This window comes from Dermacentor silvarum, chromosome 2 (assembly GCF_013339745.2).
Source record: "Dermacentor silvarum isolate Dsil-2018 chromosome 2, BIME_Dsil_1.4, whole genome shotgun sequence".
NCBI classification, from domain to species: Eukaryota; Metazoa; Arthropoda; class Arachnida; order Ixodida; family Ixodidae; genus Dermacentor; species Dermacentor silvarum.
In genome coordinates, this window is record NC_051155.1 from 148,026,242 (window position 1) to 148,038,778 (window position 12,537).

At 48.9% G+C, this 12,537-nt stretch overlaps 1 protein-coding gene across 1 annotated transcript in view; it reads right to left on the reverse strand.

Moving 5' to 3' along the window:
* Positions 1 to 9,717, reverse strand: part of LOC119441899 (kinesin heavy chain) — a 102,615-nt gene extending 92,898 nt beyond the window's left edge. The window contains exon 1 of the mRNA XM_037706548.2: positions 9,218 to 9,717. Coding sequence (XP_037562476.1) covers positions 9,218 to 9,373 — 156 coding nt within the window. The 5' untranslated portion in view covers positions 9,374 to 9,717. The remainder of the gene's footprint in view (positions 1 to 9,217) is intronic.
* Between the last annotated feature and the right edge of the window lie 2,820 nt (positions 9,718 to 12,537).

Sequence of the window (12,537 nt, forward strand, 5' to 3'; positions counted from 1 at the left end):
CAATATACGCTTCACTGCCAATGGTGATCGCTGCCGACTCCCTTGCCTATGTGGCTACATGCAATGCAATTCGCGATGTCTGTGTGGACAGCGTTTTCTTTTGAACAGTCGAAAGGAGGCAAAACAGTCGCCGTGTTACGAGGCGTAATGGCTAGGGCGTTGCGCTGCCAAGCCCGACGGCGCTGGATCAAATACCGGTCGCATTTCGATGAGGGCGAAATGCAAAAAACGCCCGTGTACCGTATATTGGGTGCCCGTTAAAGAGACCCAGGCGGTCAGACATTAATCCGAAGTCCCCCACTATCTACCGCGTGCCTCATAACCCTATATCCTGGTTTTGGCCCGTAATACCCAGGAATTCAATTTTATTTTCAGGAGGCAAAACAGTGGTAAAGGTGATGTTTCATAAAAGTAAAGATTTTTTTTTTAGTTTCAGTTTACCTCTAGAGACAATGGTAGAATGGTAAAGCTACGCTAAAATACTCGGCCATTTATTGCACGCGCGAGGCAGACGTGCAAACTGGTATTTCTCGTTAACGTTCGTTCCTTTAAACCCAGGCGACAATAATACCGCACAATTACGTAGGAACTACATCCGGTTTCTGCCTATATTTAGGCCATAAAAACTAAACAAAAAGACAGTGCGTGTACCGACCCTAGCTGCCAGTGCTCGGTGCGCGAGCGCTGCCATAGAGCGAGGACAAACCCACAGGGCGAGATAAAAAGAACGGAGTGGCATTCGGTGACGTAGGTCGGTGCCATGCGTCACAGTGGTGCGGCACATCGACGGTATGCAGAGTCGTCATATCTCCTTATCGCGAAAGAGCCGACAGGACGCTGTCGCCAAAATACCGGCTACGGTAAACACGTTTCCAACGCCGGAAGCTCGAGGCGAGAGATTATTTGGATCACCCGAGTTCGCTTAACAAGAGTGCGTTAGATTAGGGGACGCAAGCGGCTTGCGTACCGAAGAAGAACCCAAGGTCTGCTTGGCTTCTTGCTCTCTATACAGGGTGTTTCAGCGAACACATTGAAACATTTTTAAAAGTTACCCGTGGCTGATAGCGCAATTCTAGTTCATGCGCTGGTATACTCAAAGAGGCGGACATCACTTGCCCGAAAAATTGAAATTAACAGAATATCACTAATTAAGTTTTGAACTAGTTACCTTATGGCCCATATTAAAATTTACAAATTGTAGCCGTGGAGTTTGCAAGGCGGATCCGCTTGGAACGAATTCTTAGGATGACACCCAGTTTCGAGATATTAATCCCAAACGATGCACGTGTGGCTACGTGAGGTGCCCGAGGGAAGCAGAAGGAACGCGTATAACGTCGCTGAGACGCCGCCACGTCGAGCTCAGTGTAGAACACTAACCAGCAGTGTTCGTGACCCAGTTTTCGAATAGAGAAAGGCAGCCGTGCATACGCGTCCGTAGTTCTACTAAGTAAGCTTCCGCCTCGGCGCCAAAGCTATCAAAGGCGAACAATGAGGGACAGGTCTTCCCCCGGACGCAATGCGGGAAAAAAGTGTAGGGAAACCGGCTGGAAGAAGAACGCCTCTATTTCGAGTCAACGCGGCCGCACATACTCAACTTGCAAGATTAAACCGTAACCATACGAAGCCACAGGAAAGCACAGGATATTTGCAGTTCAAGTGCGGAACTGATAAGTTAAAGGAAAATAGACGAAAAAAAAAAACTTGCCCCGGTAAGGGGTCGAACCCACAACCTCCGCATAACGCGTGCGTTGCACTGCTCCTGGCCATAGCGGCGGATCGGGCCGCCTCGTTTCCCCTCCTCATTCAGCAATGTATTACAAGATGGGTTTTACTATTGTAAAACCCATTTACACGATAATCAGGCGCTTCCTACCCGACAATCAACGGTGCTAGCCATCCGAGAACAATTCGAGACGGTCACTCCGCCATTACGCACGAAACGAGCGAAAAAAAGAAATATTGCTTCGCCCGCAGTGAAAGCGCAGTGCAGTGCGTGGTGCACTGTACAGCGCCGCACGCCAGCAAGCGAGACCACGTATGCATGGGATCCCCTTCAAGCTGCAAAACTCCCCCTCGCCGTTTTTTTTTTTTTTTTTCTAATGTCCGCGCAACGGAGCGTGGCACATCCTGTCAACAGTACGAGCAGGAGGAAAAAAAAAAAAAAAAAAAGGCGCGACTTCCAAACGACCGACCGCCGTACAGTACGGCAGAGGAAACAATGACTTTCCCCCGAATGCGCGTCTCGACAATAGCGAGCCGCTCCTGTTTCGCCGAAGTCAGCGCTTGCGACAGCTCTCCGATAGAGTGGGGAAAGTACGAAGCAAAAACAAGAAGGACCGGAACGGCAAATGCGCACTCGAAAAACTACGGCAAAGAGCCAGCCTACGTTTAAGATAAAAGCGAGACACCGAATAAGGCATAAATAAACGATAATGAAGAGAGGCGACTCGATGCTTCGGCCAGCGGAGCTTTCTCTAGCGCCGATCGGCGCGGCGGCCAACGCATTCTCGCTTTCCAATTCAGGGCGCGCGCGCTCTTTGCCGCTTCTCGCTGCCGGAATATAATCGGGCGCGATCGGCGGCAGAACGGGGTGCCGCCGCCGCTTGATGAATGACCCGACGACGAAGCCGCCGTGTGTGAGTCATCCGGAACAACAGACAGACACGCAAGTCAGAAAAAAAAAAATAGTAAGAGAGCAGCAGCCTTGGAAAATGAGGGCCGCTGCTGCGTTAGCCGTCGCCGTAGGAAGCAGTGGAGAGGAGGGTGCCTCGGCTGGAGGTGCAGGTGGAGGTGGCGGCAAGCATGGCAGAAAAAAAAAAAGAAGAAAAATGATTTTTTCTCTCTCTCTCTCTCTCTCTCTCTCTCTCATGGAACACACACACACAACCACACCGACGGCAGGTGCAGCACCGACAACAGCGTGTCAAGGACGCAAGCGCTCGCTGCTCGCTCGCCCTCCCTCCCTCCCTCTCGCAACCGAGATGACGCGCCGCGACCGACCGAGACAAAAGAAACGGGCGGGCTCGGACCACGCTTCTTTTGCGTGGCGGCTTCGCGACGAGGCGCCGCACGCGCCGAAAATCTCCTCCGCACAATGACAACTCCCCCCCTCGGCAGGCACACCTCTCGTCGCAGCCCACGACGGCAGACACGGCTTCCAGGTTTTCAAAAAATCGCTTTCGTTTTGCGTAATCCGCAAACGGCTGTTCGTGGCGCGAGAGGTAAGGGGTAACGTTCGTGGGGCGAGAGGTAAGAACGTTGTACCCTTTGTAACGGGCAACTAATTTGCAGAAAGCGAGCGCATGTGAACGTTGCATCGTATGGTTGGATGGCCACCCTGGTTGTTACGCATGGCCTAGCCCACCAACACGCTCCCGGTGAACGCGTAAACCGCTTTACGGTGTCGAGAGGCCCGAGCGTCGCTGTAATACGCGCGCCCGGCGCTACCGGCTAGCGTTTGCACGAACACGACAGGCAAATCTCATCCCAACAAGCGGACTCGACCCGTTCTTGTCGGCTTCGTGTGTGCTGCTAGCGTACACTAGCGCGGACCGTAAATACATTGCTGAGGAAATAACTTTCGCGCCCATCCCACCGACGATTCTGATGCCGACTGTTTACACGTCTCGCGCGCTAAACTTTCTTCGATCCATGGTCTCCGATAGGCGTTCACCGTCTTGCGTGAAGCACACAAGTGCGCACAGGGATCACTGCGGTAACGGCGTGTGAATCGCGTGAACAGTTTTCACGTTTGGCTCTTCTCGGTTCCACAGAGAACGCAGCTGCGACGACTGGGCCATCCGGGAACGAGTGCGGCTTCAAAGCATCCATGGAGGCTTTGCGGAAGGAGAAATTTTCGCAGAAACTTTCCGCGGCAAATTTCTCGATCCCGACTCCAGGCGGGAGTGGACCTAATCGCGCCGCTCGCCTGCCAGTTATTAATTCGCACGTTGGGTTAAAGTATATGAGCCGAAAATCTGCTTCTAACGAACAGAACTGCGCCGACATAAGACGTCTATCCCTGTTACCCGCTTCGTAACTCCACAAAGCCCAAGCATCACTCCCACATGAAGAAAAATTAGAAGTCGTACACCTTAATTTTATTTATAAAAAGTGTACAATCATTGCTTTCTACCGGTGCTAACATATGGGGCAGAAACTTGGAGGCTATGAAAGAAGCTCGAGAACAAGTTAAGGACAGCGCAAAGAGTGATGAAACGAAAATGTTAGGCGTAACGCTACGACACAGGAAAAGAGCGTTGTGGATCAGAGAGAAAACCGCGTTAGCCGATATTCTATAGTTGACATTAAGAGGAAAAAATGGAGCTGGGCAGGCCATGTAATGCGTAGAGTACCGGTAGACCATATCTACCAGTGGACAACAGGAATTACAGAATGGATGCCAAGGGAAACGAAACGCAGTCGAGGACGGCAAAATTAGGTGGGGTAATGAAATTAGGAAATTTGCAGGTGCAAGTTGGAATCAGCTAGCGCAAGATAGGGGTAAATGGAGATCGCAGAGAGAGGCCTTCGTCCTTCTGGTGGACATGAAAATAGGTTGATGATGATGATGATGTATGTCCACATGGAGTACGTTCGTACAAAAAAATGACATTTTTGTTAAGAAAATTAACTAGTGTACTAATTGATAATTTGCAATTTGTATCCTGAGCTACCCAAAACTTAAAACTTATTCCAGCATTAAAAAAAAAAAAGTAGAACAACGCCGCTACTATGGACAGAATGTTAGTACAGTTTGGAGGTGTCAAATAGAGCGTACATCAAAAGTGTTACGCAGGGCCCCAGGTGTCTTCCGTACGACCGCTGTTCACAGTTATACACCTCCGTCAGAGCGCAGAAGCTTCGAGAAATGATTTAGGGCGGGTGTGTGACCTCTGCAAGATGCGATTCATCTAAACAAAGATTATTACGAAATCATTAATAGCAGCCCCTCTGGACAGCTAATGAAAAAAAAAAAAAACGCAGAAACCATCGACGGTGATTGTCAATGTAAACGAATAGCCAGAATGCACGAACGGAGAGAGAGAAAAAGAACGTCTTCATTGCAGAGCCCGACCACCGACCAACCACAAGAACGGCCGACAGAGCCAAAGAAAGCGATTCGCTTAAAAAAAAAGAAAAAAAAAAAAAACTACACGTTGTGTGATGTTCACAGATTGTCTATGGGCCAAGAAAAATAGACCAAAGGCTAAGCCCAGAGGAAATCGGCGTTCGTCAAATTAACAAGGTCTTGAAACACCAAATCGAATGTATACACTACCGTGCATTTGGCTGTTACAGATGAAAACGGCAGAGTTAAAGCCCCAGCATGCGCCACTCAAACGCTTCCGTAAAATAGACGCCCACAAGAAGGCAACGCGATCTGCAAGAACTCTATGGACAATTTACAGACTGCCTAAACTCGCTCCTATAAGGGCAGGATAAAGTAATATTGAAATCACGCTTAAATGGCGCCTAACGTGTTTACAATGACAACTACAAGTCATGCCATTTCGAAATGAAGGCCTATCTTCTGTCTACGCCAGGATCTTGCAAATTAAACATGCCCCAAGCACCGCACTTGAACACAGCTGACAGGCCTAGACGTCTAGTTGAGTGGAAAAGCAGGAATGCGTCGAGACAAGGGATCCGCGCTGCGATAAGGGATCCCATTATCCGATTAGAAAGGGGCAACAGACAAGGGCTTCCGACTCAATTCGCAGCAACAATACCACCGTCCTTCAGCTGCAGAATGCTGCATTATCAAGACTACAACAGCGCGCAACAGATAACTACGACCTCGTACAGAAGTAACATGAGGCCTCGGACAGACCGAGAGTTTACGCGAACCACGCGATATAAGCAAGTCGAGCCGCCGAGTTGGGCTGAATGAAAACTGCAGGTCGGAATCGTGTAACGAACGATAGTCTTTTCGCTCAACGAGTGTCGGATCGGAGCCGGTCATCGAAGGACAGGACGGTCAATTAGTGCGCTCTGTTAACCACGCCTCAACAACCTCGGTCCAAACAAATGAGTTCACGAAGTAAACGCTGGGCTCTGTTCTCTCATCCTGACGTCTTAAGTGGCGCTGTCCGGTCGTGTATACGAACGTCTCACCAACACAACGACAGAAGTTTCAACCTGAAGGAAGCGACGTGTGGCTTCGCTTCGCTAAAGTCAGCATAGTAATATAACTTAGACTAGAGAACCTGCGCACGGTCCAGTTTCTACGTTTGTCTAATATAAATGGATATGGGTCTTCGTGGCGCTTTCTTTCTCCCCCCCCCCCCCCCCCCCCCCGGGTTGATATTCCACAAAAAAAAAAAAAAAAAAAGAAAGGAGATAATGTGGAGGACAAAACGCTAGCAGTGGGATATGAACCTACGACCTCCTCGTACGATGCTCTAGAAAGTGAGCTAAGGAGGTGGTTGCAAACGCTGCTTGCGTCGCTATTTGTGTGCAGTCACCGCCAAACGTACCGAAGGCATTATGCCCACGACCACACTTGACCTCGGGTCGCTTATCGGGAACCTGCCTATAAATCTATCGTCGCTGGAGCAGTGCCTATTGACTCCTTCACTCGCTCTCCGATTCGGGGCGACTAGCACGGAGACTGGTGAAAGATCTTGTCGCTTTATCAAAGTCGACTGTCACCAAAACTTTTAAGAGAGATTGTTGAATCTACATGCGTGTTCATATGACGTTTGTAATCTGGACGCGAGAGCTCTAACCCTGCAGCGCCAATTGATCCTAATGACCACGACCCCAAATGTCGAACAACGAGACCTCTGAAACCGCAAGCACCACGCGGAATAACGTGTTGAGCCATCAGATTTCACGTGGGGTATTAGGGGAAATGAGCGGCTCTCGATTCAGTACCATCAAAGAGTAGGCAACCAGTTCGCCTCCCGCTGACAGTGTGGCTCTTTCATATTATTTCCCCTTGCCCTTTTTTTTTTTTTTTTTGACAATAAGATAAAAAAAGGAAAATCACTGCAACCATGGACACACACGTACCCATGTTTTTTTTTTTTTTTTTTTTTTTTTTTTTTTTTTTTTTTTTTTTTTTCCCTAAGAGATCATTGATGACTTGGCTTCTTCGGCGCTTTGTAGGACAACGTCTGACATACACAAAAATGAATAGCAGGACATCCACTTGTGCTTAAAACCAGCACGCAGATGTATAAGAACGAGGGGGAGGGAGGGGGAGGCTCGAAGAGTTCGCTTGTTTCGGCGATTCTTCGTGCAAGAGAAAAACAGCGCTGTTGTCAATCGACGTGTAGACGACTAAACTATCGATGCTTCATGTATGGTGGCCCAAAAAGCTCGCCATAAAGCAAACGCGTCGTGTGTCCCTTTTTCGTTCTTTTTTGATACCCCAACGTAAGATCTGCTGCCCGAAAACTCGGTCGTTACACCAACGCAAGCGGAAGAATACACGGTCGCCGCTGCCTAGACGGCGGCGAGACGGTCTCGACATTGCCAAGCGAGCTCAGTTTCGTTTTCCGCATTGATGTTCTAAATGCCACCCTTAGTAGGCAGCCTATATTCCTAACCTAGTCCGTTTTATAAATTGTGGTGCGGACCCAGGTTTCTTCCCATTTCCAACCTTGACTTGAATTATCTATCGTCAGCCTCGAAATAGAAATGACTACAGGTTCAGGGTGCAGGACAACCAACCGCGACTGCAGGTTCAGGGCGCAGGACAACCAACCGCGCCGATCGTTTCGCCCCCTGTCATATGATTCGCTGGCAAAGGCACTTTCTCTTTCGTTTTGTACCTCAAAGTGAACAGCGTAAAGGTGGCGCTAGCAATGATGAAAACGTCCGGACTGTATTTATACTACAACTTGCTGCAGAAATGAAAACAGCTGCTGCTGCTGTATTTTGTTTTTTGTTTTTGTTTCCCAGAAGCCGTCTTGCTATATTACGACATTCTTCCACGGCATTTACATGGTGACGACACCGACATGTAGACACCAGGCATGACAAAACAGGTTTAAAGACATACAAAAATGGCTGGAGTCATGTCAAGCAGTACACATGTGGCTATCTATAGCATCTAACACTCGATTCCGAATGGCCTTATACCCCCAATTCCACTTCAATTAGGAAAACCAGAAAACGGATACCATCTGCTCATTCAAAAGACCACCCCACATGAAACGCTCACGTACAAACTCTACAAACTCTTCTGCGATGCAAGCAATAATCTTCACTTGCAGTTATTTTTGGGATGTATGCATTCTGGAGGGAAGAGGAGAAGGGGAGGACCCTATCGTCGCTAAGTCTCGGTCAACAGAGATTTCAGATTGTTAACCTTTATCGTTTTCGCTATCTCGCAAGTGCTCAACAGAACGTTTCCACGGCGGAAAGGAGGCTCGTGTTGGAGTGATTGGTGTAGAGCGAGCAGCTGAGCTGTCCGATGCCAAGTCAGCTTGCGTCACAGACACCGATCACAAGCGCGACACAATGAAGAAGCTCCGCTTGCGACAGTGCCGCGTACGAAACCCGCCTGCTTGCTTGCTTGCTTGTTTTGAGGGCACGGACGCTGTGAAGGTTTCACTATTTCTAAGGTAGACAGACCACTGGGGATTTCGATTAGACTGAAAACCCTACCAATCATTTTTTTTTTCGCACAACATCCTTGTTTACTGTCAGTGCTGAAGCAAAATTGGAAGGAAAAAAAAAACGAAAAAAAAAGCAAAAAAAAAAATGTCGCAACAAAAACTTATGTGCGGCGCAGCGGTTGCAAGGACTGAGCGTGCTCGAAATATCAGACTAAATTTGTCCTACGGTGACGGCGCACCTCAAAACGAAGGGGGCAGACGTACGCACACATCGGCAGTGCCGCCAGCTGTAATATGCAACCCCATTCAGCCCAAAACAAACACCAAGATATGCTGAAACCATGCTAAAGCTGCCATCTGTGGCTACTATAAAGGAACGATTACAAACGCACTGACATGATCTTGACAATGTTTTGCTTGAGTTTTTGCCACATGTGCGAAATACGGGCGGCGAGAACAAAAAAAAAGAAAAACAATATTGCGTCTGCGAGTCCCGTAGCGACCGAGCCGGGGCAACGCCTAGAGGGTACGGGTAACCGATACGGAGAATCAATGAAAAAAATTTCTGTCGCTCGCGCACTACGCGCCTGACCATCACGAAAGCTCGTGGGGGTCTCTAGAAACGCGAAAAAGTGCACGGAACTTACCGCTATCGAGAGACAATCCTCCGAGCCCGAAGGAAACTTGACGATGAACTTGCTGCCGGCACGCTCTTCGGCATCGTTGAGCGGCCTGAACCGGCAGACGACTTTGATGTTGCACTCCGCCGGAGGTGCCTCCGGCACATTGGGGGCTTGCTGCATGGTGTACTATTTTTTTCCCTACAGATACACACAGCTGAGAGCTAGATAAAGAGCATGACCGCACGATGCTCGCAGCGTATCGATCCCACCAGGTTTAGGCCTACGCGACAGTCTCCATGATCCGCACAGGCTACGCACGTCAGCTGAACATCTGGCCGGTCAGCGGTCGCCCTGGGAGCCCGGAGCAGTCGAGCAGCGGCGAAGCACAATGGCTGAGCACGGCCGATGGGTATGTCTTGAGCACGGCATCCAAAGGAGGAAGAACAAAGGGAATGACCACAGCACTGGGCAATCACTGGAAACGTCGACCGGCCATGCTCAGCCAGCCGCGAGGGGTACGACGGGAGTCGCTCGAGCTGACGTCACACCCGTCGGGAGCCTCGCACGGCCGCCGGCAGCTCGCCGCGCCGACTCAGTGCCATCTCGGCTCAAGTGCCCGAGTTAACGGCGGCGCTTCACTTCGCGGCGGCTGCTTCAAATCGAGTACAACTGTTTGGGTTAAGAATTTGCTAATCTCACCGAGCAAACACTTCGATGGTTATGTAATCAAAGGTCCCCAAGCTACGTCAAGATCCACGGCTGTGGTGCAAACAGCCAGTCGAAAAAGTGGCTTCGAAGGCAGTGATGCAAAAGTGCAAGGCTCGCGCTTCGGTCTGCTCGGAGATTCTGCGCTTGAATTCTTGTATGGCTGCGCATGCGCTGGAATAATGCTATATAGAAAGCGATTTTTTTACGGTGCTGTTTGTTCTGCGATCCCGGCGCGCTCGGTTGATTGCCTGGATTGAGCGTTGAAATCTGATGATAATTATCTCAAATTAGGTGCGTTTTTCAAAATTAGAAAAAGAAATTTGGGTGCATTAAAATATGACTGCATAACATATAAACACTGCCTCCAAGGTTCTAAAAAGACTTAATTAACAAAAAATGCGTTATTCTCCTGGAACTTATATTAATAGTGGCGGACTACGTCCGCCTCGTATTAAAACTTCTCTGCAAAAACGCCACGTACGTTCATTAGGCTCATAGCCGTTTTATAAAAATCTGTAAAAATATTTTATAAAAATAAGAAAAATGTCACCTGATATATGCCTTAAGTACACGTACGTGTACCTATGTGATGCGGCCACAGACATAACGCAGGACCGATTTCTTGAGGCTTGAAATTTTAAGTTATGCGCCACCCGAAGCCGCTTACAACCGCGATCAAGGATCGACTTAGAAATATGGAGACAACGTGAATGAACACGTATTAAACAAGCTCTTTCAAATTGATGATTCATTCAATCTATCGTTTCAGTAGGTCTACTCGTGAGCGGTGTGACTTATCGAAGGAGTCGGGATCCACTCATCGTCTGCTGCCACGCTTAGCACCTAAGCTATGCGGAGAAGTCAGTCTACAAAATATCGTATATGTAGGGATCATGACTTTCGGGTTAAACCGAGGGAAAAATAACTATAAAAGTACGCCTCTTTTTTAATGCGAAAGCATTATACGCCCCATTATGCGAAAATCCGTCGGTGGCGTCGGCGTGACCAAAAGATGGTACCAAAAATGGCAGACGGCGCAACGAGTAAAAGCACGTCACAAAATGCTCGGACTAACGTCAAATTTATCAGGGAGGTAAAGAAAGTAAATTAATGGCCTTGAAAAGAAACTTTGGTAAATTTTGGCCTGGATGGGAATCGAACGCGGGCCCCCGGCCGGGGTGCCCGCGCCCATGGCGCCAGCAGCGGCTCCCTTTCTTTCTGTCTCTCTTTCTTTCTTTCTTTATTGCCTCCACGGTGCTCGTTGACTAAAGGTGTGCCTAGTGCCTGCGTCATTGCACAGGTGACGGCCCAGCCAATGAGGAGGAGGAGGTGGCGCCACGTCACGAGTGTATAAAATGAGTATAAAACTTGCAGGTCGCTTAAGCTTCGCCTTTAAGAGTGGAACGCGACAGCATTCAAATATCCCTGACTTCTACTCACGCTTTCCGGCAACTGCAGCTTATGTAACCGCAATGTTTAGCGGGAAACGCTGGCGGCGAATGCTATGCACGAAGGCGGGTGATATATATATATATATATATATATATATATATATATCAAAACGTTTATTAAAAATAACAGGTGTAGGGAGCGGGTGGGTGGAGCCCACCCGCTCCCTACACTCCACTACACTCCAGTCCAGGGCTCCACTGGCTTGAGCGGTCCGCCGTGCCTGGTCGAGGAGAGCTAGTTGCATCTCCCGATCCTCGCTGGCGAGCCAAGTCTCCCACTGCTCCTTTCCGGAAAGTTTGCCGGCTATTTGCGGTGTATTAATTTTGGGTGGCCTGTTCTGGCAATCCCACGTAATGTGGGCTAGAGTTGGCTGGCCTCCGCACCACGGACAGTGAGCGCTGTAGAATGTGGGGTGAATGGCATGTTTCAAATAAAGATTTGGATATGTGTGCGTCTGTATTCGGCGCCAGTCGTAAGAGTCCCGCCCGGATAGATCAGGGTGTGGTGGACTGTACTTTCGTCGCTCGCGCCGTTGGTACTCAAGGATGTCTCGCGGTAAGAAGGGTTTTTCTGAACAGTGGTCGGCCGCTCGGTTGACAAAAGCACGAGCTGCGCCGTCCGCTCTCTCATTGCCATCGAGTCCTATGTGACCCGGGCACCAGATGATCATGTGGTTCTGCGTTAAGGCGGGTGAGCTTTCTGGTAGAAACACGACCTCTTGCGTGGGCGGATCCCGGAGGTAGTGCACAGCAGCGGCAAAAAAATTACATCATTTTCAGATTTCTGTTATTGTGTCGCACTTTTTAACATTTCAGTCTGAGAAGATTTAACATATAAGGCATGCATTGTCGGTGTTTTCTTTCATGACATTTCTTTGTGGGCTGTCATTCTCAAAATTTCGAGGAATAACTTTGTCAAGAACGTAAGACAAGGTATGAACAACTTTAGTGATAGAATGGTGTGGCAATATAAACCGCATATACCGCATGTCATATTGCGAGGCGTGACATACACATAAACCTAAATATATACGGGATGATTTTCTCTAACGGACAACGCCGCCGACGCCGACACGATAATTTCTGCGAGACGGGGGTCTTAACGCTATCGCGTTCAAATAAAATGCATTAATGTCCCATTGAACGACGCTGAGCTGGCTGAGCAGTCCTTCGAGTTTTGAACTC